The 21,904-nt window shown below is 48.2% G+C and overlaps 1 protein-coding gene across 1 annotated transcript in view; it reads left to right on the top strand.

The window, feature by feature from the left end:
* BAIAP3 (BAI1 associated protein 3) overlaps positions 1-21,904 on the top strand; it is a 353,459-nt gene that overhangs the window by 234,193 nt on the left and 97,362 nt on the right. Inside the window, exons 22-24 of the mRNA XM_063934569.1 lie at positions 10,044-10,139; positions 11,470-11,685; positions 12,644-12,712. Coding sequence (XP_063790639.1) covers positions 10,044-10,139; positions 11,470-11,685; positions 12,644-12,712 — 381 coding nt within the window. The remainder of the gene's footprint in view (positions 1-10,043; positions 10,140-11,469; positions 11,686-12,643; positions 12,713-21,904) is intronic.

Here is a 21,904-nt window from a genome sequence, read left to right as displayed (position 1 = left end):
TGTCAGGCTACTGTGCCCCCGTGTAACGCCGGCTCTTACCTGGAGTAACGGTAGGGCCAATCCTGGTGGGACTGAGAGCGGCTACCCACGGCTTTTAGCGGCGATCAGTGAGCGGTGAGTAGTGCAGGGGGACAGAGGACACTGGTGCAGGGGCCTCTTTCTGGGTGGACACTGGACAACAAGGAGTCAGTCCCTTTGAAGGTGGGCTGTACTCCAGGGAGAGCGTCCAATCATATCTGCCTCAGAGACAGGGGCATGCTTCCATATGGGCTGAAAGCACGCCCCTGTTACTGAGGCACTCACACTAGTGCCGCTTACAGCGCTTTATTAAATGGGCTTTTTCCAGCTCATTTTCATGTGCCCCCCGCTTCCGATCCTCTATTATTGGCTGCGGGAGGCACCGCTCTCTGTGCCTCCGAAACTAATTTAAACCAATTTTTACATTGTAAAAAATGAATACAATAATATATAGCATATACTTATGACACAAAATGTGTCATAAGTATCTGTTTATTATTGTAATCATTAATGACAGGGGAGGCACTGCCTCCCCTGACTGCACGTCCCTGGGGTATAGACGGGTCCACTAGGAGCCTTGGGTACTTTAAGAATTTGATAGTGTGCACTGGCTCCTCCCTCTATGCCCCTCCTACCAGACTCAGTTTAGAAAATGTGCCTGGAGGAGCCGGTCACGTCGCTGGAAGCTCCTGAAGAGTTTTCTGCATTTATTTTATCTGTTTGTTAATTGCAGGCAGGACTGGATGGCACCAGCCTGCCTGCTTCGTGGGACTTAGGGGGAAGGGGGAACGGCCCAACCTCTTGAAGGGTTAATGGTCCAGTTCCCTGCTGACAGGACACTAGCTCCTGAGGGAACTATTCGCAAGCCCCACCACAGCGAGCGTACATTCCCGCAGCACGCCACCACCCCATAACAGAGCCAGAAGAAAGAAGAGTGGTGAGTACTAAGCCGGCGTCCAAGATAGCGGGTCGACGGCCATTATGGCGGCATGAGGGTACGAAGGCGCACGGCTTCTAACCGGGGCAGACTGCGTCTCCAGACTCAGTACACAGTGTAGACGCACAGCTTCTGAGGGGGCGAACTGAGTCTCAGCACACTGTACACAGTACCCACACTGGCAAACACAGACTTAAAAAGGATCTGACCCCATTTTAAGAAATAAATTACCTCAGCCAGTATAAAAAAAGCGGGAAGCCCGGTTAGTGGGTCGCCGGCCATTATGGCGGCATGAGGGTACGGAGACGCACAGCTTCTACATGGGGCAGACTGGGTCTCCAGACTCAGTACACAGTGCAGACGCACGGCTTCTGAGGGAGCGAACTGAGTCTCAGTACACTATATGTGTACACAGTACCCAGACTGGCATTACAGACTTAAAAGGGGGCTGACTCCATTTTAGGCACAAAATTACCTCAGCCAGTATAAAAAAGTGCGGGAAGACCGCGTGCCATTGAAGGGGCGGGGCTTCACTATGAGCGGATCCAGCAGCTCACCAGTGCCATTTTCCCTCTGCAGTGGACACAGACGCTGACTGAGAGGGACGCGCAGCTCCTCCGGGCAGACTCCAGATTACCTCAGCGGTACCAGGGGGTCTATCCTCAATGCTGCTGCCCGGCTCATCTTCCTCACCAAACGCACACGTCTACCTCCCCTCTCCTACAGGCCCTTCAATGGCTTCCCTTCCCTTTCTGAATCCAATTCAAACTTCTCACACTCACAAAGCACTCACCCACTCCTCTCCCATCTACATCTCTGACCTTGTCTCCCTTTACTCTCCCACCCGTCCTCTTCGCTCTGCTAATGCACGCCAACTCTCCTGTCTTCTGATTACTTCCTCCCACTCCTATCTCCAAGATTTTTCACGTGCTGCTCCCTTTCTCTGGAATTCTTTATCTCTCCCCCTCAGACTCTCCACCTCTCTACAAAACTTCAAACGGGCTCTTAAGACCCATTTCTTTACCAAACCCAGCCAAATCTCATCCTAACCCTTTGTTCCACGCTCTCTATGTACCCCATCTGTGTCACCCCTGTCTGTCTACCCCTCCCCTTAGAATGTAAGCTCTCACGAGTAGGGCCCTCTTCCCTCATGTGCTTATACTTTTCTTACTTTAATAATCCTCAACTGCCCAGATCCTGCAGTTTTTTGGCCACCTGGAACTTATCTCTATGTTGTTTACTGGTGTAGATATGCTTAGTTACCCTGTACTTGTCCTATATTGTCAACTGTAAATCACTGTTTTCCTGTTTTGACTATGTGCATATGTACACTGTAATTGGGCGCTGCGGAACCCTTGTGGCGCCATATAAATAAAGGATAATAATAATAATAATAATAATAATAATAATAATAATAGCAGGGGGGAAACACTTACTAGTGTACTAAGTCCCCAATCTGGATACTTAGTCTGCGACCCGGCTAAGCTTGGCATTAGCAGTATGGGTGCTGTGTGCCGGCTCCTATCTCTGTGTCTCCCTGGAAGGGCTCTTTGTGGGTTAATTGTGCATTAAGTGTTCCTCTTCTCCATGGGGTTCACTGCAGTGTACTCAGTGCTGTGTACCTTCCCAGGCTAGCGGGGCAGAGCCAGCTTGGCTGGACTCCATTAAGGGAATGATTACCAATATTTCTACTAAATTGTCCCGCAATGAGAAAGAGACACAATACTTAAGGCAATCGATGAAAAGAGACTCAGTACCCAAACCAGCGTCTCAGTCCCCTGCCATTTGTCCGCAAAAACGTCCTTTGGCCCATATCCTGCAATCTGACTCTGATGATGAGGGGGAGGTGGACTCAGAGGTGGGGGAGACTACTCTGTCACAGTGAATAGAGGCCATCATAGAAGCTATCAGAGAAGTTCTGCATATCCCTGATAAGGTGACAGAGGAGACTGAGGAATCTTATTTTAATATAAAAAAGAAATCCTCAGCCACTTTTCCTGTGTTAAAGGAACTAAATACCCTGTTTGAATAACCGTGGGTTAATCCTGATAGGAAATTTCAAATCCCTAAAGCTTGATATCATCTTTTAATTTTCCTCCTGAGAATAGGAAAAAAATGGGAAAATCCACTGATAGTGGATGCATCAATATCCAGGCTGTCACGGAAAATTGTATTGCCTGTCCCGGGTGCAGCCTCTCTAAAAGACATGGCTGATCGAAGAATTGAGACTACACTCAAATCTTTGTATACAGCTGCTGGGGTGGCCCAAAGACCCACTATAGCATGTGGGTGGATTACGAAGGCCATCGCCAAATGGTCGGGTAACCTACTTGAGGGGTTAGATACCTTGCCTGCAACATATACAGGACTCTGCAAATTTTATGATGGAAGCCATAAAAGAAATAGGCTTGCTTAATGCACGCACCACTGCTATGGCAGTGTCAACACGCAGAGGCTTATGGCTATGCCAGCGGACGGCTGATGCGGACTCCAGGAAAGGCAAGGTAGGACTTCCCTTCACAGGAGAGGCCTTATTTGGAGATGAACTAGACAAATGGATCTCCAAAGCTACTGCTGGTAAGTCCACATATCTTCCTTCTGCAGCTCCCCCAGCCAGAAAGGCCTACTAATGACCTAATCTACAGTCCTTTCGGACTGCCAAGTTTAAGGGCAAAATCAGAGGTTCTTCTACAGCCACCAGAGGCGCTAGAGGTAAACCACGCAAACCAGCAACTGCCGGTTCTCAGGAACAGAGCTCAAACTCTGCTTCTTTAAAGCCTTCAGCATGACGGTGGACCGCGATGCCTGGAAGACTGGCTGGTGGGAGCCAGGCTAAAAAAATTTTAGTCACAACTGGACAGGTTCGTGCCAGGATCCCTGGATCATAGATCTTATTTCCCAGGGCTACAGACTGGAGTTTCAGGAGCTTCCACCTCACAGATTCTTCAAATCAGGCTTACCAGTTTTGCAAGAGGCAAGTATAACCTTAGAGGACACAATTCAAAAACTGGTACAGACTCGGGTCATTGTTCCAGTTCCACCTCATCTGCAAAACAAGGGGTATTATTCCAACTTGTTTGTAGTAACTAAACCGGATGGTTCGGTAAGACCAATTTTGAACCTCAAGTCGTTGAACCCGTACTTACAAGTGTTCAAATTCAAGATGCAGTCTCTGAGAGCGGTGATCTCAGGTCTGGAGGAAGGGGAATTCCTAGTGTCTCTGGATATCAAGGATGCGTACCTTAACATTCCGATTTGGCCGCCTCATCAGGCTTATCTACGGTTTGCACTGCAGGACTGTCACTGCCATTTTTCAGGCCCTGCCATTTGGTCTCTCCGCAGCACCGAGAGTGTTCACCAAAGTGATGGCAGAGATGATGTTTCTCCTCTGCAAACAGGAAGTGAACATAATTCCGTAGCTGGATGATCTTCTGATAAAGGCACTGTCCAGGGAGCGGTTGTTGGACAGCATTGGCCTTGCAACCAGACTACTCCTGGATCACGGGGTGGATTCTGAACTTACCAAAATCTCACCTGGAACCGACGCAGAGGCTTCCTTTCCTGGGAATGATACTGACACAGAGTCTGAGAGTGTTTCTTCCCTTGGAGAAGGCTATGGTAATCCAGTCGATGGTTCGGGCTGTCCTGAAGCCAACCCAGATCTCGGTGCATGTGTGCATTCACTTTCTGGGGAAAATGGTGGCCTCTTACAAGGCGCTTCAGTGCGGAAGGTTTCATGCGAGGCCCTTCCAGCTAGATCTGTTGGACAAATGGTCCGGATCACATCTTCACATGCACCAGAGGATATGTCTGTTACCAAGAGCCAGAATCTGCCTTCTGTGGTGGCTTAAGACTTCTCACCTTGTCGAGGGTCGGAGGTTCGGGATTCAGAATTGGATTCTGCTAACCACAGACGCAAGCCTCAGAGGTTGGGGAGCAGACACCCAGGGGGTGCAGTTTCAAGGAAGATGGTCAAGTTGGGAAGTCATCCTTCCAATAAATATCTTGGTACTCAGGGCAATCTACAACGCCCTTCTGCGGCCTCATCCCTACTTCAGAATCAGGCCATTCAAGTCCAGTCGGACAATGTAATGGCGGTAACGTACATAAACCGACAGGGCGGAATGAAAAGCAGAGCAGCAATGTCAGAGGTGTCAAAAGTTCTCTGGGCGGAAAAACACACTGTGTCGTTGTCGGCGGTCTTCATTCCGGGAGTAGACAACTGGGAAGCAGACTTCCTCAGCAGACACGACCTGCACCGGGGGAGTGGGGCCTCCACCTGGAGGTGTTCCAATGGTTAACACGTCAGTGGGGATATCCACAGATTGACATGATGGCCTCTCGAGTCAACAAGAAGCTCAAGCGGTATTGTTCCAGGTCGAGAGACCCACAAGCGGTGGCGGTAGACACTCTGACAACTCCGTGGGTCTACCAGCTGGTGTATGTATTTCCCCCACTTCCTCTGATCCCAAGAATTCTAAAGAGAATAGAAAGGAAAAAGGTTAAAGCAATCCTCATTGCTCCAGACTGGCCTCGAAGGGCCTGGTACGTGGATCTTCTCGAGATGCTGATCGAAGATCCGTGGCCTCTTCCTCTTCGTGAGGATCTACTGCAACAGGGCCCGTTCGTCTATCAAGACTTACTATGGCTACGTTTAACGGCATGGAAGTTGAACAGCTGATTCTAGCCAGGAGAGTGATTCCTGACAGTGTCATCCCGACTGTGATCCAAGCCAGGAAGGGGGTAACGTCTAAACATTACCACCGTATATGGAAGAAGTATGTCTCTTGGTGTGAGAGCAGACAATATTCTGTGGTGGAATTTCATTTGGGACGTCTCCTGCTCTTTCTGCAGTCGGGAGTGGATGTGGGCCTACGCCTAGTCTCCATTAAAGTCCAGATTTCGGCCTTGTCTATTTACTTTCAGAAATAATTGGCTTCTCTCCCTGAGGTCCAGATGTTCTTGAAAGGTGTTCTGCACATCCAGCCTCCCTGTGTGCCTCCCACGGCACCTTGGGATCTAAATTTGGTGCTGCAGTTCCTCCAATCGGACTGGTTTGAACCATGACAGGAGGTTGACGAAAAGTACCTTACATGGAAGACCATCACACTGTTGGCCTTGGCTTCAGCAAAACGTGTGTCGGAGCTAGGGGTGTTGTCTCACAAGAGTCCCTACTTAATTTTCCATGAGGACAGAGCTGAACTTAGAACTCGTCAGCAATTTCTTCCTAAGTTAGTGTCCGCGTTTCACATCAACCAACATATTGTGGTTCCGGCTGCTACGGACACCTCTGTTACTTCAAAGTCTTTGGATGTTGTGAGGGCTTTGAAGGTGTATGTAAAGAGAACAGCTTCTCACAGGAAATCCGATTTGCTGTCCGTTCTCTATGATCCCACTAAAATTGGGTGTTCTGCTTCAAAGCAGTCTATTGCACACTGGATCAGGCTCACTATCCAGCATGCTTATTCCACGGGCAGGATTGCCGGTTCCAAAATCAGTACAGGCCCACTCTACTAGGTCGGTGGGTTGTTCTTGGGCGGCTACCTAGGGTGTCTTGGCTTTACAGCTCTGCCAAGCAGCTACTTGGTCAGGTTCGAACACGTTTGCAAAGTTTTACAAGTTCGATAATTGGCCTCTGAGGACCTTCAGTTTGGTCAATCAGTTCTGCAGGAACCTCAGCACTCTCCCACCCGATTTGGGAGCTTTGGTACTTCCCCATGGTACTAAATAGATTCCCAGTATCCCCAAGGACGTGAGAGAAAATAGGATTTTAATTACTAATACTGGACGCCCGCCCGGCATTGTTAAGTATTCTGGTTGGTTCAGCTGTTGCTGTTCCTGGTTTCAAGTTTGGCTAGCATGGCTTTCCTCTTGTTCTGTGTGTCCTGGTTCGTAATCTAACCACTTTCCTTATCTATCCTTCTCTCAAAGTATGTCCGTCTCCTCGGGCACAATTTCCTAGACTGAGGGGTATATGCAATTCACGGCGAATCGCGGCAATTTTTCTCCGTTTTTTAATTCGACTAAATTCGCCAGGTGAATTCCGGAAGGTGGCTTCCGGAATTCACCATATTCAATGAAAAACGGATTCGCCAGAGTCGCGGGCGAAAATCGGCCGATTTGGCGGATTTTGCCGCGATTTTAAAAAACGGTAAAAAACGGGAAAAACCCGGAAAAAAAAATGGCGTGGGGTCCCCCCTCCAAAGCATAACCAGCCTCGGGCTCATCGAGCTGGTCCTGGTTCTAAAAATCCGGGGGAAAATTGGCCAGGGATCCCCCGTATTTTTAAAACCAGCACCGGGCTCTGCGCCTGGTGCTGGTGCCAAAAATACGGGGGACAAAAAGAGTAGGGGTCCCCCGTATTTTTAACACCAGCATCGGGCTCCACTAGCTGGACAGATAATGCCACAGCCGGGGGTCACTTTTATGCCGTGCCCTGTGGCCGTGGCATTAAATATCCAACTAGTCACCCCTGGCCGGGGTACCCTGGGGGAGTGGGGACCCCTTCAATCAAGGGGTCCCCCCCCCCCAGCCACCCAAGGGCCAGGGGTGAAGCCCGAGGCTGTCCCCCCCCATCCAATGGGCTGCGGATGGGGGGGCTGATAGCCTTTTGTGATAATAAAAAGATATTGTTTTTTTTCCAGTAGTACTACAAGTCCCAGCAAGCCTCCCCCGCAAGCTGGTACTTGGAGAACCACAAGTACCAGCATGCGGGAGAAAAACGGGCCCGCTGGTACCTGTAGTACTACTGGGGAAAAAATACCCCAAAAAAAACAGGACACACACACCGTGACAGTAAAACTTTATTACACACTACCGACACACACATACTTACCTATGTTGACACGCCGACTGCCACGGTCTCCGACGATCCGAGGGTACCTGTGAAAAAATGATACTCACCTTCCAGCGTCCAGAGATAAATCCACGTCCAGAGAGATAAATCCACGTACTTGTAAAAAAAAAAGAAAACGCAAATACCCGCTCCATACCGGACTAGAAAGGGGTCCAATGCTTTCACATCAGACCCCTTTCTCCCGAATGCCGGGACATCACGTGACTCCTGTCACTGAAGTCCCTTCAGCCAATCAGGAAGCACTACTTCCGTGGTGCTCACCTGATTGGCTGTGCGCTGTCTGTACTGTGACAGCACATCGCAAAGCCGCTCCATTACTTTCAATGGTGGGAACTTTGCGGGTAGCGGTGGGGTCACCCGCCGGTCAGCCGCTGACCGGCGGGTGACCTTACCGCTAGCCGCTAAGTTCCCACCATTGAAAGTAATGGAGCGGCTTTGCGATGTGCTGTCACAGTACAGACAGCGCACAGCCAATCAGGTGAGCGCAACGAAGTTGCGCTTCCTGATTGGCTTAGAGACCTTTCTGTGACAGCTGTCACTGACAGGTCTCATTCGTGGAAAGGTGTCCCATGTGTCAGCATGGGACCCCTTTCAGTCCGGCATGGAGCGGGTGTTCGGTTTGTTTTTTTGCCAAGTACGTGGATTTATCTCTGGACCATGGCTGAGGTGAGTATATTGATCTTTTCTTTTCAGGTATCCGTGGATTCTACATGGAGAAGAGGACCGATGTCGGCGTGTGAACATAGGTAAGTATGTGTGTGTCGACGTATGAAATAAAGTTTTACTGTCGACGGTGTGTGTGTCCTGTTTTTATTTGGGTATTTATTTCCCAGTAGTACTACAGGTACCAGCGGGCCCGTTTTTCTCCCGCATGCTGGTACTTGTGGTTCTCCAAGTACCAGCTTGCGGGGGAGGCTTGCTGGGACTTGTAGTACTACTGGAAAAAACAATATCTTTTTATTATCACAAAAGGCTATCAGCCCCCCCATCCGCAGCCCATTGGATGGGGGGGGACAGCCTCGGGCTTCACCCCTGGCCCTTGGGTGGCTGGGGGGGGACCCCTTGATTGAAGGGGTCCCCACTCCCCCAGGGTACCCCGGCCAGGGGTGACTAGTTGGATATTTAATGCCACGGCCGCAGGGCACGGCATAAAAGTGACCCCCGGCTGTGGCATTATCTGTCCAGCTAGTGGAGCCCGATGCTGGTGTTAAAAATACGGGGGACCCCTACTCTTTTTGTCCCCCGTATTTTTGGCACCAGCACCAGGCGCAGAGCCCGGTGCTGGTTTTAAAAATACGGGGGATCCCCTGTCAATTTTTTCCCCGCATTTTTAGAACCAGGACCAGCTCGAAGAGCCCGAGGCTGGTTATGCTTTGGAGGGGGGACCCCACGCCATTTTTTTTTATGATTTCACCGTTCCAGCATAAAAAAAAAAAAAAAAAAAATAATATTTTAAAAAATATATAAATAATATTTGTGCCTCCAAAAAAAAAAAAAAAATACCTAATCCCTTCTAATATAAATAGATCTGCTATTCCCCCCCAAAAAAACACAAAAAAAAACATGTTTAAATTTTTTTTATTTGTTTTCACCCTCCAAAGTGTGGCGGATTGAAAATGACGAATTTGCTGTCTAAAAGCACTGCTGTCGAATTTCCAAACTTGAATTGAATATGCTTTGGTCGAATTGCAGCACTTGTATCATTGCAGAAAAGTCGAATTTACAAAAATTCGAATTTCAAAAAGTCGAATTTTGAAAGTCCGTTTTTTGGTCGGAAAGCACTGAATTGCATAGGCGATTTTTTTTTTTGGTCGAAAATGACCCGAAATTCGACAATTTCGGGAATTCGACCGCAATTGCATATACCTATGAGTCTGGTAGTGAGGGATATAGAGGGAGGAGCTGGCCCACACTATCAAATTCTTAAAGTGCTTAAGGTTCCTAGTGGACCCGTCTATACCCCATGGTACTCAATGGATTCCCAGTATCCCCTTCGGACTATGAGAAAAGGGTTTACCGGTAGGTAATCAAAATCGTATTTTATGATAAAATGTGATTAGCAGTTAGTAAAACAACAAGTGTCCCTTATTGCTTACACACCTCAGTTGCTGCAGTAACATTTTGTACAAGGCAAAAAAAAAAATGTAAGCAGTTTACCAGTTTTTTTTTTTTTTTAATTCTGTTCTATTGATATGTGTGTCTGTATTTTTACTTGGCCTTTTGATGTTTCAGGATATATGCAAATCAGCAATATATTATTCAGAAGTGATTAAACGTAAAGTTGACAAAAGCCACCAGACAGCTGGACAAGCTGTTGTTACGGAGCAGGTAAGATGTGACATGGTGACGAATGGAGATGTCAGTTAAAATGTCACATGTATATTTAGCTTTATACATTTCACTATATTGTTAACCTACATCTTGACTCCTAACCCACACCTGGTGGCTATGGTCTTATACAGACGTTGTACGGGTTTGGTTACAAAAACAGCAGTCTTATTCTGTCTATCATAATGATCCAGCCTAAAGCAAAGAAAATGATATAACTGCTGCTGCACTCAACTCAAATGTCCAGTGGCTGCCTGCATGTTGGTTTGGCCTAAAGAGATTTAACACAGTGACTTAGCAGAAGAGGCACCTCTACCCATTCCCTGAATATAGCAGAGACAGACATTATTTGGGCAGAGCATATAATTTTACTAGGAAATAGTGGCATTATCATGGCATAACTAATGGTCTATGGACTTGGGTGCAAACATTTGGTCTCAGTCCCCTTCCTGCCTAGGAGCTTACTCTAGATCCCACTGTTTGTAGTTCCATACACTCACTCTGCTGTCTAGTGTACATCTTTAAGCACATTCTGTTTGTTGGTATGCAAAGCTGAGACTAACCTAATGTCTAGTGGGCAATGATATCTCCTCTGTGGTGTATAGTTAGCAATACCTAGCTCTGTAGGATAGTGACAAATGCTGGTGGCTAATTTCCAGATCTCATCCCTGGTGGCTAGGGAGACTATCAGACCACTGTATGAAAGCTGTGTTTCCTGGCCCTAACAGAAAATATCAAGTGAGCCAGGCAGAAATATTATCAACTCTGCTTCTTAGTCTGAGTTCATTAAAAGCAAGGAAACCGATCTCTATCTGCCCTCATTAAGTTCATGACCATTGCACAGTAGTTCTGCCTTTTGTACCATAGTGATGTTTCTGCTACCTATATCAATTTGATAATTCCTGGTGACTTGATAGGCTGCAGTGTCATAAATAATTACTGGTAGCATGTCCATTCGGTAAAACAGATGCACTAGTTTGCCATAAAGTTAATAGTGGGGACAAACCTCCTAAAGCAACCAATTAGATTCTAGCTACCATTTATCTAGTTCAATTCAGTCTATATAATGTTAGCTAGAGCATCATTGGCTGCTGGGGGGGGAGGGGCGGCAACACCTCTACTTGTCTTCATTAGAAGGTTTGATATACCTCCTTAGTCACATAAGTCTGTGCAACTTTTGTTGTGTATGTAAAGCATATGGCAGATGTAATATGGTAACAGCTGGAGAGCCTTGTTATGCCACCCCTTGACGTTTTCAGAAGTCTGCCTGCATGCGTCCCTTCTGCATTGCTTTCATAACTCTCTGCCTTTACTGAATTTGTATGAACAGCTCTGTATAATCTTAAATAACATCGAACACGTGCGGAAGTTCATGGGCAACGTCCTCCGAGATCTAGACTGGAAGTCTCTGGAGACAGCGGTGGAACAGTCGTGCGGCACAGATGGGAAACAGCAGGTGCAGAAGGCATTGAATACTCAGCTTCAAAACATTGATATAGACATGCAGAGAGAGGCAAAGAACATGATCTCACATCTAACAGAAAAGGTATTAAAATCATTATTATCTATTACAAAACAAATAACATTATACACAAACAGTCCAATTTAACAGAGACAATAATGGATCCTTCCTCTCTAAGGGGGGAGGTATATCAAATTTTGAGTGCGACAAAGATGAGAAGTTTCCCATAGCAGTAGTCATCTTCTGTCATTTATCTGGTATAGTCTATAACATTATAGGAACAAGAGAGCAGGTGCACCATACAACCATTAGAACTGCAGCCCTCCTTTCCAATACTCAGCAGCTACTTTCACTTGCCTAACACTGATTTTTTTTCACTGCTATCCTTTATTTGTGTGATTCCCTGGGATGGTTTGGGGGTGCCCTGCGCCCCAGAGATGAACCCCTATAATGTTAGGGACCTGTCCGATTGAGGTCACCAGGGCGATTGGTGGCCATGCTCATATGTTGGCCAATGTATGCCAAGAACCTCAGATATGTATAATGAATGTATTATATAATCAAATTTATTATAATTCTAATGGTTGTATGGTGCACCTGCTCTCTTGATCCTATATTGTGGTACTACGTCCCAGCAAGGTAGTACATCCCATTATAAGTAGCTAGTGTGTGCAGTCCAGGCCCCCTCCCTCAATATAGTCTATAACTTGACAGAAGCTGACTGAAGATTTGAGACATCTCCCCTCCAGAATAATGCAAATAAGACTAGCGCTGGTCTTTATTATGGTACAATGGACATAAATGATGGAAATGTTACAGATTTGTGGTGGATTCATGCAACTCTTTCCCAGCAGAGGAGATGATTACATTAGGAATTCAAATAACTGAGTTTGAAAACAAATAGTTTGGAAACATAGTTATTCAAATGGCCAATAATTAGTTTACTGTAGGTAATAAACTAATAGGTATTGGTCTGTTGTTATCAGCATATATTGCTGTTACACGTATAATCTATACATAAATGTTCTTCCCTCCTCTGCAGATGATCGGTGATATTAAGAAATATATACAACATATAAGCTTGTCTCCAGACTCCATTCAGAATGATGAGGTGCGTATCCACACCATCTAAAGTCCTGTACTATCTAACATGGTACAGTTTACTAGATAACAGTGAAGTTAGTGTTTAAAATGTGAAATATTATCTTTTTTTTTCCTTTAGTTAAGGCCATAGAACTGCTTGCCCAAGAGGCACGTGCAGCTCAATACTTCCCAGGGGCCATTTGTAAACAGCAGCTGGTGAATCCAATGTTGCATTCCTTTTTTTCTTATTTAGGCTCCATAGGAATCCACAGGTATGCTGCTCCATCACCCTGGAGACCTAGCTAGCAGGGTCCCACAGCGATGCCCTGGACTGCATTCGGAACTTCGGAGACAGGTAAGGCGGGCTCCCGCTTGCGGGAACCTGCATGTCCAGCAGTCCTATCTTCGGTCTTCGTGACAGACTGGAGGTGCTGATGTGGACACCGGCTTCGTCTAGGACTCCACTAGACCACCAGGCCACATGGTTACTGGAGCAGGGACACTCTAGAGTCCAGGGGACCTGGTTGGTAATGTCAGCATAAGGGAAGCATAGGACCCTCTTAGAAACGCTAGAAGGTAGTTGTGGCAGAATCTCCTCACTCTGATCACTTCACTAAAATCATGGGTGAAGCGTGGAAGGCTCATAGAAAAAAGTTCCATGTACCTAAACGGCTGACTTCCTTTTACCCTATTACAGCAGCTGATTGTGCTAAGTGGGGAAATCCCCCAACAGTGGATTGACACGTTTAGTCAAAAGCTCAACCTTACCTATCCTTACAGCATCTTCCCTAAAGGAGATGATGGATAGACAGTTGGACGCTTGTCCTAAATCTATATTTCTCTAGCATCTATAAGGGATACTGGGGTCTTAATAGATGGGGTCCAAAGGAACCGGTGCACTTTAAATTTCTTCAACTGAGTGTGCTGGCTCCTCCCTTCTATGCCCCCTCCCACAGCCAGTTTAGAAAAATGTGCCATCAGGAGAGGATGCCAACTCTGGAGCTCCAGAGGATTTGGGCAACAGCATACCTGCACCGTGGGAGTTAAGGGGAAGGGGGGCGCTCACCGGCCTCTGTAAGGTGTCAGAGCCGCTTCCCAGCTGCAGGAGCACTATCCTGAGAGGTTGTGGTACCGCAGGCACAGCGCCTTAGCGAACGCAATCGCAGCACGCCGCACACCCCTTACATTACCTGAAGGTGACGAGTACAAACTGGGAGCCCCGCTAGGGGGGTCCCCCGGTTCTTGGTGTGGCAAAATCGCAGGGGCAGCATCCGAAACCCCCCTGGCGGGGATCCCATAACCCCCCTGTGTAAACTGGCCAGCGGTGGGTGAAAACAGGTGCTTACTCTGCATTTTTCACCATAAGGAGACTTTTGCCAGTATAAAGCATTGCATAGCTCCGGCGCCGTAACAGGGGGCGGAGCTAACTCAGAGCATGACCAGCAGCTTCTTGGCGCACAGCTCCTCCAGAACACTCAGGATACGCAGGAAAATGGTACAGGGGTGTAATTAAGGGGGAAAGCCGCTATTGTGCACAATATAGTGTCCTGAAAAGGACATCACTCCGGTGTAACACTGAGATAAATACAGCCTACAGTCTTACTGAGTCTGCTAGGCTTGGGTGTGCTGGTCTTTCTCTCTGGGTGTCCTACTCACATACCAGTCTGGGCAGGCTTGCTATATACTTGTCTGTGTGTTTGTGTGTGAGTGCTTTTGTCTCCTGTAAACATGGTAAAACACCAATTATGTGAAGTATGTAATACCAGATACTCTCCCTCCATGGCTGGTTCCTTCTCATGTGAACAATGCAGTCAGTCCTCCCAAGTTAGTGAGGAAGCTGGGGGTAAGGGGGGGCGGGGGGGTCAGGAGCCATCCTGGTTAGGTGCTATAAAAACCATGATGGCTGATATGGCTGCAAAAACAGACGACAGACAGACCCCTCTCCCTAGCTCAGGGACACATGAACGTGGGCTCCCTGACTTATTTACTGATTCTGATTATTATTATTATTATTACATTTTATTTATAAGGCGCCACATGTGTTTCGCAGCGCCGTACAGAGGACAGTAAAGGGGACAAAACATTGCATTACAGTAAATAAATAACAGAAATAGAGTACAGGTAACAGAGCACCACACATTCTCAACACATAATACAGCTAAGATGTAAGTATTGAGGGAGTGATCATCGTACTACTAGAGGCTGGTTGGTGTAGATGGGGATGAGCCTTTACTAGCAGGATAAAGATGGTCGTTGAGTAGGGGAGAGCTGTGAGTGAAATGTGTTGAGAAGAGGGCTTAGATAACAAGAGGAAAGAGGGCCCTGCTCTGAAGAGCTAACAATCTAATGGGGAGGGCGACAGACAGATGACAAGAGGTGCAGGCAAGTGGGAGGTAGCCTGATGGCAGTATGCAAGCAAAGCTGAGATGTTCACGGCGTGAGGCAGGGGGGTGGAGGCGCGGCTTCAGCACTGGGTTATGCATCGGGAGGGTATGCTTTGATGAATAGGTGGGTTTTTAGTGCCCGTTTGAAGCTTTGCAAGGTTGGGGAGAGTCTAATGGAGCGGGGGAGTGCGTTCCACTGAAGTGGTGCAGCACGGGCAAAATCCTGAACTCGTGCATGGGAAGCAGTGACCAGGGCGGTGGAGAGGCGACGGTCATTAGTCGACCGTAGGAGGCGGGAGGGAGTATGAAGGGAAAGGAGGTTGGGGATGTAGGGAGCAGTGGAATTAGAGATGGCCTTGTATGTGAGGGTGAGGAGTTTGAAGAGGATTCTGTAGGGGAATGGGAGCCAGTGTAGATTTTGTTGAAGGGGAGTGGCAGATGTGGTGCTGCCGGAGAGGAAGATAAGCCTAGCTGCGGAGTTCAGGACAGATTGGAGGGGAGCAAGATGGGAGCAAGCGAGGCCAGTGAGGAGGACATTGCAGTAGTCAAGTCGTGAGATGACCATTGAGTGGATGATGAGTTTAGTTGCACACTGGGAGAGATATGGCCTGATACGAGCAATGTTGCGTAGCTGGAAACGACAGGATTGTGCCAGAGCTTGGATGTGGGGTGCAAAGGAGAGGGAGGAGTCAAGAGTGACGACCAGGCAGCGGAGTTGGGGAACGGGGGAGATGGTGGTGTTGTCAACAATGATGGAGATATTGGTCGGGGGTGTTGTTCTGGATGGGGGGAAGATGATGAGTTCCGTTTTGTCCATGTTGAGCTTTAGAGAGCGTTCAGACATCCAGGAGGAGATTGCAGAGAGGTAGCTGGAAACATGAGAGAGGACAGAGGGAGACAGATCAGGAGATGAGAGGTAGAGTTGTGTGTCATCAGCATAGAAGTGGTATTGAAGGCCAAATGAGTTAATGAGCGCACCCAGGGAAGAGGTATACAGGGAGAACAGAAGGGGTCCAAGGACAGAACCCTGAGGGACACCAACAGGAAGGATGGAAAGGTGTGAGGTGGTGCTGGAGGCAGACACAGAGAAGGAGCGGTTAGTGAGGTAAGAAGAAAACCAGTCAAGGACAGTGCTAGAGAGGCCAGCGTTTTGGAGTGTGCCGAGGAGGAGAGGGTGGATTTGGCCGAAAGCAGGTCATTGGTGACTTTCACCAGGGCAGTCTCAGTTGAGTGGAGTGGGCGAAAGCCAGATTGTAGTGGATCGAGGATGGAGTTGTCAGAGAGGTAGCTTGTGAGACGGCTGTAGACTAGTCGTTCAAGTAATTTGGAGGCGAAAGGGAGAAGAGAGATGGGGCGGTAGTTAGTGGGTGATGAGGAGTCGAGGTTGGGTTTTTTGAGAATAGGCGAGTCCAGAGCATGTTTGAATGGTGAGGGGAAGATGCCGGTGGAAAGGGACAGGTTAAAGAGGTGAGCAAGGTGGGAGCAGGCAGTGGGGGAGAGGGAGCGGAGAAGAAGGGAGGGAAGAGGGTCCAGGGGGCAGGTGGTGGGGGGGGGATAAGATGAGGGAGTGGACTTCCTTTTCTGAAGTGGGATGGAAGGAGGACAGGGTGGGATAGATGGAGGGGAGGGATAAAGGGGGCAGGGGGGTAGCAGAGGGGTGACGGCGGGAGATGAAGAGGGACTGGAGAAAGGGGAGCAGCTGGACCCTATTACAGAGGATTCATCTCCAGCACAGGGGATTGAACCCCTCATACTTGCTATCAGGGATGTATTAAAGATCCCAATGGAAGATGATGCAGCACAGCAGTCGTTCTTCTCCTCCCAGAAAAAGGTTAGCGTCACTTTCCCTGATTCTAAGGAATTAGATGACATGTTTAAGTTAGCCTGGAAAAATCCCGATAAAAAATTCCAGGTGACAAGGCGCTTTCTAAGTACTTTCCCATTTACTCCGGATAACAGGAAAAATTGGGAAGATCCCCCAGCTGTGGACTTGTCAGTCTCATGCCTATCTAAAAAGGTGGTATTACCAGTCCCGGGTGCCTCTGCCTTAAAGGACCCTGTGGATAGGAAAATAGAGACTACATTAAAGTCTATTTACACAGCAGCTGGTGTATCACAAAAGCCTGTGATATCGGGTTGCTGGATGACACATGGGCGGCCCAGATTCAAGAGGGCCTTGCGGGGGATATATCTCTGGTGAATGTGGTTACACTGATAAAACACATTCAGGATACTGCACGTGTCCTGTGTGATTCTATCAAGGAGATAGGCGCTATTAATGCTAGGACTACTGCCATGGCAGTGTCTGCACGCAGAGCTCTATAGCAGATGGATAGCAGATGCAGATTCCAAGCGCAGTGTGGAGTCTCTTCCTTTCACAGGAGAGTGGCTATTCAGGGTTGAGTTGGATACGTGGATTTTGAATGCTACTGCGGGGAAATCCACATTTCTCCCCTCTGGGGCCCCACCGTCCAGACGCTCCTACCCGAGGCCATCCACACAGTCCTTTCGGACCTCTAGATTTAGGTCAAGAACCAGAGGCGCCTCAAATGCTGCAAGAGGCACCAGGGGCAAGACAAGAAAACCAGCAGCCAGTGGTTCTCTGGAACAAAGCACCAGCTCTGTTTTCACCAAGGCCTCAGCATGGTGGTGTTCCCACACCCCAAGGGAGTCTCGAGGTGGGAGCTCGGTTGCGTCACTTCAGCCGTATCTGGGAAAGCTCCTGCCAGGATACCTGGGTAAAGAAGCTAATTTCTCAAGGCTACAGGCTGGAGTCCGACAGTGCTCCTCCCCACCGATTTTTAAAATCAAGCTTACCAGTATTGTAGGATACTCGAGTTACACTGTAAAAGGCCATTCTGAAATTGGTCCAGTCTCAAGTCATTGTTCCAGTGCCACTGCAACAACAGGGAAAAGGTTACTACTCCAACCTGTTTGTGGTACCAAAACCGGACGGTTCGGTAAGGCCCATTTTGATTCTAAAGTCCGTGAACCTAACCTAAGGGTCTTCAAGTTCAAGATGGAATCCCTGTGAGCAGTGATTGCGGGTCTGGAATAACAGGAGTTCATGGTTTCGCTGGATATAAAGGATGCTTATCTCCATATCCTGATTTGGCCGCCTCACCAGGCTTACCTACGGTTTGCCCTGCTGAACGATCACTATCAGTTCCAGGCACTGCCCTTCGGCCTGTCCACAGCTCCGAGGGTCTTCACGAAGGTGATGGCGGAGATGATGTTCCAGCTCCGAATCCAGGGTGTCAATATTGTCCCTTGTCTAAACAATCTCTTAATAAAGGTGAAATCCATGGAGCTTCTATTGCTCAATATAGACCGCACTATTCAGCTTCTGTCACATCATGGGTGGATCCTCAATTTACAGAAGTCCTGGGAATGTTTCTGGATACAGTGGCTCAGAAAGTATTCCTCCCAGATGACAAAGCAAGGACGCTCAAGGAGATGGTCCAAGCGGTTCTACGGCCGAATCGGATCTCCATCCATTTTTGCATAAGATTGTTGGAAAAGATGGTAGCCTCATACGAGGTGATCCAGTACGGAAGGTTCCATGCCAGAACATTTCAATTGGATTTCCTGAGCAAGTGGTCCGGATCACATCTTCATATGCATTGGATCATACGTCTATCACCTCAGGCCATCACTATCACTACGTCTATCACAACAGTCCTCAAACCTACTGGAAGGTTGAAGTTTCGGGATTCAGGATTGGATTCTTCTCACGACGGACGCGAGTCTGAGAGGATGGGGAGCTGTCACCCGAGGGGCTCAGTTCCAGGGCAGGTGGTCAGCCCACGAAGCCTACTTCCGATCAACATTCTGGAACTCCGGACGATCTACAAGACTCTGCTTCAGGCCTCTCCTCTACTCCGAGATCAGGCCATTCAAGTTCAGTCGTACAACTCCACGGCCGTGGCATACATCAATCGACAGGGAGGAACAAAGAGCAGAGTCTGCATGCGAGAAGTGTCAAGGATACTCCTCTGGGTGGAAAGAAACGCAAGAGCAATGTCGGCCATCTTTATTCCGGGAGTGGACAACCGGGAAGCGGACTTACACCCAGGGGAGTGGAGCCTCCTCCCATAGGTGTTTTGGCAGCTCACCGATCTGTGGGGCTGCCCGCAGATCGACTTGATGGCATCTTGGCTCAACAAGAGACTTCGCCGGAATTGTTCGAGGACCAGGGACCCACAGGCGGTAGCAGTGGATGCACTGACGACACTGTTTCCTCAGATTCCGTTGCTCCCGAGGGTGATAAAGAGAATCAGGCATCAAAGAGTGGAGGCAATTCTGATTGCCCCAGACTGGCCTTGAAGGGCATGGTATGCGGATCTTCTGGACATGTCCGTCGAAGACCCTTGGCCTCTGCCAATGGGAAGAGATCTTCTGCAACAAGGACCGTTCGTCTACCCGGACTTACGGCGACTTTGTTTGACGGCATGGAGGTTGAGCAGAACATCCTAGCTCACAAAAGCCTTTCCAAAAAGGTTATTGCAACCATGGTTCAGGCCAGAAAACCTGTCACGTCAAAGCACTGTCATCATGTCTGGAGGAGATATGTCTCTTGGTGTGAAGAGCGCAAGTATCCTCAGGCAGATTTTCACTTGGGACGTTTCTTACGTTTCCTCCAGGCTGGAGTGGATATAGGCTTGCGTCTGGGTTCTCTTAAGGTCTAGATTTCAGACCTCTCAATTTTCTTCCAGAAGAAATTGGCAGTGTTGCTAGAAGTTCAGACCTTCTTGCAAGGGATTCTTCGCATACAGCCTCCCTTTGTGCCGCCGACGGCACCCTGGGATCTGAATGTGGTGTTGGAATTTCTACAGTCCTCCTGGTTTGAACCGTTAAGGATGGTAGAAGATAAGTACCTCACGTGGAAGACGGTGATGTTACTGGCCCTAGCATCTTCTAGGCGTGTCCCAGAATTGGGGGACTTAACATGTAAAAGTCCATACTTGGTCTTTTATAAAGATAGAGCAGAGCTCCGGACTAAGCAGCAGTTCCTGCCGAAGGTTGTCTCTGCGTTCCATTTGAACCAACCTATTGTGGTTCCGGCATCTCTGACCCAGGGACGTGCGGTGAGCTAAATTGCTCAGGAGGCACTGGCTAACCCCAGAGCCAGATTTACATGCAATATATGAGCCAAAGGGTACATCTGGGCATTATGCACAGGTGCAGCATTATAAACTCCTGGAAATCTGGTGAGTTTTGATAAGAGATGTGTGGAAAGGATACACAGGTGAGGCACTGCCTCACCTGCAATAGACTTTTTACTCCAGAGTTTGAGCTATAAAAATTATTAGATAATGCAAAGAAGATATTTCAAACAAATTATCTGTATTTTTCATATATTTTATTCAGTCAAAACTCTGGTTTAAACGTAAGTATGAGAGGAAAGGCTCTGCCTCACCCCACTGCACGTCACTGCTCTGCCCCTCCGGAGGAGTTGGATGCTGCGCGAGCCTTGAAGATTTACGTCAAGAGGACGGCTCGGTTCAGAAACACAGGTGTGCTTTATGATGCGTAGAAAATAAGATTTTACTCACCGGTAAATCTATTTCTCGTAGTCCGTAGTGGATGCTGGGGACTCCGTAAGGACCATGGGGAATAGCGGCTCCGCAGGAGACTGGGCACAGCTAAGAAAGAATTAGGACTACCTGGTGTGCACTGGCTCCTCCCACTATGACCCTCCTCCAGACTTCAGTAAGGATACTGTGCCCGGAAGAGCTGACACAATAAGGAAAGGATTTTGAATCCCGGGTAAGACTCATACCAGCCACACCAATCACACCGTATAACTCGTGATATTATACCCAGTTAACAGTATGAACATAACAGAGCCTCTCAACAGATGGCTCAACAATAACCCTTTTAGTTAACAATAACTATATACAAGTATTGCAGACAGTCCGCACTTGGGACGGGCGCCCAGCATCCACTACGGACTACGAGAAATAGATTTACCGGTGAGTAAAATCTTATTTTCTCTAACGTCCTAGTGGATGCTGGGGACTCCGTAAGGACCATGGGGATTATACCAAAGCTCCCAAACGGGCGGGAGAGTGCGGATGACTCTGCAGCACCGAATGAGAGAACTCAAGGTCCTCCTCAGCCAGGGTATCAAATTTGTAGAATTTTGCAAACGTGTTTGCCCCTGACCAAGTAGCAGCTCGGCAAAGTTGTAAAGCCGAGACCCCTCGGGCAGCCGCCCAAGAAGAGCCCACTTTCCTCGTGGAATGGGCTTTTACAGATTTAGGCTGTGGCAGGCCAGCCACAGAATGCGCAAGCTGAATTGTGCTACAAATCCAGCGAGCAATAGTCTGCTTTGAAGCAGGAGCACTCATCTTGTTGGGTGCATACAGGATAAATAGCGAGTCAGTCTTCCTGACTCCAGCCGTCCTGGAAACATAAATTTTCAAGGCTCTGACTACGTCCAGTAACTTGGAGTCCTCCAAGTCCCTAGTAGCCGCAGGCACCACGATAGGTTGGTTCAAGTGAAAAGCTGATACCACCTTAGGAAGAAATTGGGGACGAGTCCTCAATTCTGCCCTATCCATATGGAAAATCAAATAGGGGCTTTTACATGACAAAGCCGCCAATTCTGACACCCCCTTGCCGAAGCCAAGGCCAAAAGCATGACCACTTTCCACGTGAGATATTTTAAATCCACGGTATTGAGTGGCTCAAACCAATGTGACTTTAGGAAACCCAACACCACGTTGAGGTCCCACGGTGCCACTGGGGGCACAAAAGGAGGCTGAATATGCAGCACTCCCTTGACAAATGTCTGAACTTCAGGCAGTGAAGCCAGTTCTTTTTGGAAGAAA

The sequence above is a fragment of the Pseudophryne corroboree genome, chromosome 7 (assembly GCF_028390025.1).
Source record: "Pseudophryne corroboree isolate aPseCor3 chromosome 7, aPseCor3.hap2, whole genome shotgun sequence".
In the NCBI taxonomy this organism is placed as follows: domain Eukaryota; kingdom Metazoa; phylum Chordata; class Amphibia; order Anura; family Myobatrachidae; genus Pseudophryne; species Pseudophryne corroboree.
Note: the sequence above shows the minus strand (reverse complement) of the source record. Positions and strands in the feature narration are given on the sequence as shown.